The 4655-nt window shown below is 47.5% G+C and overlaps 1 protein-coding gene across 1 annotated transcript in view; it reads left to right on the forward strand.

Annotated features, from left to right (window-relative positions):
• SLC25A43 (solute carrier family 25 member 43) overlaps positions 1–3487 on the forward strand; it is a 35186-nt gene extending 31699 nt beyond the window's left edge. The window contains exons 4-5 of the mRNA XM_027089462.1: positions 1619–1753; positions 2593–3487. Of these exons, the coding sequence (XP_026945263.1) occupies positions 1619–1753; positions 2593–2793 (336 nt within the window). The 3' untranslated portion in view covers positions 2794–3487. The remainder of the gene's footprint in view (positions 1–1618; positions 1754–2592) is intronic.
• Positions 3488–4655: the final 1168 nt, after the last annotated feature.

Below are 4655 nucleotides of genomic sequence, written 5' to 3' on the forward strand. Positions count from 1 at the left end.
AGAGGCATCAGGGAGGGGCTTCCCTGGTGGCGCAGTGGTTGAGAGTCTGCCTGCCGATGCAGGGGACGCTGGTTCGTGTCCCGGTCCGGGAAGATCCCACATGCCGCAAAGCGGCTAGGCCCGTGAGCCATGGCCGTTGAGCCTGCGCGTCCGGAGCCTGTGCTCTGCAACGGGAGAGGCCACAACAGTGAGAGGTCTGCGTACCGCAAAAAAAAAAAAAGAGGCATCAGGGAGCGGGGCAGCTGGATGGACGAGGACACTGGTCCGAGCAGTTCAGAAGTGGAGACAGGACTAATAGGTCAGGTGAGGGATTTGATTGATATTTAGAATAATTTCTACATAATAGTAATAGCAGCACTAGCTCATATTTATTGATCCTTTCCATGTGCCTGACACCGCTGAGTGCTTTGCAGGCACATCTCATTCATTCTCACAGCAGATACTATTCTTATTTTCCAAATAACGAAACTGAGTCTCAAAAAGGTTAGGTGAGTTGCCCAGGGTCACATGGCCAGTAAGCAAGTGGGGCAGCCATGGGCTAGAACCCAGCCTGTCCGACTCCAGAGTTTATGCTTTTCCGACTCTTATACTCTACTGCCTCTCCCACATGGAAGGGCTTGATTCCATTGCAATAAAATGCTATACTAGCCTCAGCTAGACATTTCAGAAACGAACCAAAGTAGGTGCGTAGCTTGAGGTAAACTTGTCACCATTTCTGAAAGCCAGCTATGAGGGGCTGTCCCCCTCACAGTGAACAAATAGAGTCCATTTGCATATAGATGGTATAGTGAAAAGTTATTTCATCTGATCGTAAAATTGTTTTTCTAAAGGACAAAAAAGTTACTTTCAAAGATGGGGCATTTTGGTGGTCAGTCAGGATGGTACTGGGGGTGATGATGAAATCCATGGGGTGGCCAAAGGGGTGTAGAGGTGAGGATCACTGAAGCCGAGGTCCAGAAACTAGGTATGGGAAGGCTTGTGACTACAGATGCTGAAGTGAGTCTGGAAGATGGGCAGCTACCAGGTGTCACAGGCCTCAGTGAATGTGAAAGAGTGGCCAGGAGGCCAGTAGCTGAGAGCAGGGACCAGGATTGTGGTTCAGTGGCACGAGCCCCAGCTGAGAGCTTTCGGCATGAGAGCAGCAGAGTCAGGGTCTGGGAACAGAAAGAGGGAGCTGGAAGAATGTCCCCAGCCTGGGACATCTGTGATGTGGGGAGATGAGCAGCGCCCACTTGAGAACTTCACAGAGGAGGAATCGGTTAAGACAAGGAAACAGAAGGCACTTAAGAAAAGATGAAGGGCCTGAGAGGTGTCTACTGCATCCAACAGGCATAGCTTGGGAGGCAATGTTAAGTGTGAAGTTGAGTCCATCCCAAATGGCTGCTTCCTTCCAAGAAAAAATAGCCACAAATATGTGAATGGGGTGTCATGGCTTTACTGCATGTTCATATTCATTCTAAGCCCACGCAACAGGTAGAGCCCTGTGGCAGCCATTCTTTATCATCATCTTGGCCAGGACATTGCATCCAGAGCCCAGACTTGAGACCTTGACTACTTGACTAGAACCATTATTTCCCAGTGACTAAATCACCTCATCACATCTTCTGTTTCCTGCCAGGCTCAAAGCTCCTACCTTCCCCACTGTGGAGGAGTAGATGTCCATTTCTCAGGAGCAGTGGACTGCTTCCGGCAGATAGTGAAAGCCCAAGGGGTCCTGGGGCTCTGGAATGGATTGGCAGCCAACTTACTGAAGGTGAGAGGAGTGGTGAGTCTACTGCTTGTCTGCCTCTTTCACTTCTACCCTGTTCTGTGCCTTTGATGCTCCCCTTACAGTTTGCCTGGAAACAACTCCTCTAGCACAATGCAGGCTGGTTGTCAGCCCTGGAGAGTGGAGACCCTGTGCAGTGTTGGGGCATCTGACACCCCATCCCAGAGGAGCTGAGCATTTAGTGTAAAGGTTCCCAACATGTAGGTTCATGGACTCCAAAGGGAACTTAACCCCCTATCCTAAAATTGTATGCAAAAAAGTGTCTATATGGGCATCTGTGCATCCCTCTGCAGAGAGGATCCATAACTTTCATTATTTTCCCAAAGAACTCCATAACCAAAAAAAAAAAAAAAGTTAAGAACTGTGGACTAACCTTGGACTAACCTTGATGCAAAGTGATTGCTGATTCCAATCAAGACAAGCACATGTTGGGAATTCCCTAGCTGTCCAGTGGTTAGGACTCGGTGCTTTCACTGCTGGGCCCAAGTTTGATCCTTGGTTGGGGAACTAAGATCCTGCAAGCCGCGAGGCACAGCCAAAAAAAAGGACAAGCATATGTTGACAGGCAGTGTCAGACTGCCTACATGCATATCAACCCAGACCCAGGCTTCCCCAGGGCATGCCCTTCAATGGTTCTGCCATTCCTCTCCCCAGTCCTCACTGGGCCAGCTTGCATTTTGCCATCTTCCCTGATTCCAAAAAAGAATGACCATGTTGTATTGTCTACAGCCTTTATCTTAGTTTACCCTGATCCAAGTCGATTGCAGACGCATTGATGTTTTCTTTTAAGATTTTAACATGATTTTCATTTTCTTTTTAAACAGATAGTTCCATATTTTGGAGTTATGTTTGGCACCTTTGAGTTCTGCAAGAGAATCTGTCTTTACCAAAATGGTTACATCGTGTCTCCTCTGAGCTATAAATTGACCCCAGGGGTGGATCAGAGTTTGAAGCCCCAGGAATTACGGGAATTAAAGAAGTTTTTCAAAACTGGACAACTAAAGTCTAAAAAACCAACTCTTTAAAATGGAATGGAGCTAGAAGTGCACTGACTGAAGGTGTGTTGCAATCAGAGAGAAATGTAGCCTCAGAATTGTGCACGCGTGGAGTGACAAGAGGGTGCTCCTGTCTGCTGCTCTTGGAAATGAGAAGATTCGGCCATACCTGAGCTCCAAACTGATGGCCCTGTAAACATCTATACCACCGAGGGTTTCCCAACATGACTGTCGCAGGATGGCATCCCACCAGGTTTTACAACAGAACCTAGCAGTAGTGAAATGTGCAGTTCACACTCTGAATGTAAGTAGGCAGTTTACACAACACCAAAAAAGGGCATTGCCACGACTCCTCAGAGCAACATGTAGTTGAAGCGGCTGGGCAGATACCATGCCGGGAGCTCCGCCACAGGCTCACAGCTTACACCAACCCACAGCAGCCTAGTTTCACCCAGATTCACTCCAGGCTTCCTGATACAGTCCTGGAACTCATAATCTTTGCTGACTTCTGAGTGCACACACCATGGTGTAAATTATGCCTTATCAGAAACTAAATGAAAACATTTAACATTTAAAAGTTACCACTGTCGAGGAGGAAAACAAGATGGCAGAGTAGAAGGACGTGCTCTCACTCCCTCTTGCGAGAACACCAGAATCACAACAAGCTGCTGGATGATCATCGACAGAAAGACCCTGGAACTCACCAAAAAAGATACCCCACATCCAAGGACAAAAGAGAAGCCACAATGAGAGGGTAGGAGGGTCACAATCACAGTAAAATCAAATCCCATAACTGCTGAGTGGGTGGGTGCTTCACAGACTGGAGAACAATTATACCACAGAAGTCCACCCACTGGAGTGGAGGTTCTGAGCCCCACATCAGGCTTCCCAACCTGAGGGTCCAGCAATGGGAGGAGGAATTCCTAGAGAATCAGACTTTGAAGCCTAGTGGGAATTGATTACAGGACTACGACAGGACTGGGGGAAACAGAGACTCCACTCTTGGAGGGCACACACAAAGTAGTGTGTGAATCGGGACCCAGGAGAAGGAGCAGTGACCCCAGGGGAGACTGAACCAGACCTACCTGCTAGTGTTGGAGGGTCTCCTGCAGGGGCGGGGCATGGCTCTGTTTCACAATGGGGACAAGGACACTGGCAGCAAAAGTTCTGGAAAATACTCCTTGGTGTGAGCCCTCCCAGAGTCTGTCATTAGCCCCACCAAAAAGCCCAGGTAGGCTCCAGTGTTGGGTGGCCTCAGGCCAAACAACCAACAGGGAGGGAACCCAGTCCCACAGTCAAGTGGATTAAAGTTTTACTGAGCTCTGCCCACCAGAGCAACAGTCAGCTCTACCCACCACCAGTCCCTCCCATCAAGCCTCTTAGATACCCTCATCCACCAGAGGGCAGACAGCAGAAGCAAGAAGAACTACAGTCCTGCAGCCTGTGGAACAAAAACCACATTCACAGAAAGATAGACAAGATGAAAAGGCAGAGGGCTATATTCCAGATGAAGAACAAGATAAAACCCCAGAAAAACAATGAAATGAAGTGAAGATAGGCAACCTTCCAGAAAAAGAATTCAGAATAATGATAGTGAAGATGATCTAGGACCTCGGATAAAGAATGGAGGCAAAGATCGAGAAGATGCAAGAAATGTTTAACAAAGACCTAGAAGAATTAAAGAACAAACAAACAGAGATGAACAATACAATAACTGAAATGAAAAATACACTAGAAGGAATCAATAGCAGAATAACTGAGGCAGAAGAACGGATAAGTGACCTAGAAGACAGAATGGTGGAATTCACTGCTGTGGAACAGAATAAAGAAAAAAGAATGAAAAGAAATGAAGACAGCCTAAGAGACCTCTGGGACAACATTAAACGCAACAA

Source organism: Aethalodelphis obliquidens, unplaced genomic scaffold (assembly GCF_003676395.1).
Source record: "Aethalodelphis obliquidens isolate GAN/ISIS:26980383/991018 unplaced genomic scaffold, ASM367639v1 scaffold66, whole genome shotgun sequence".
Lineage (NCBI taxonomy): Eukaryota > Metazoa > Chordata > Mammalia > Artiodactyla > Delphinidae > Aethalodelphis > Aethalodelphis obliquidens.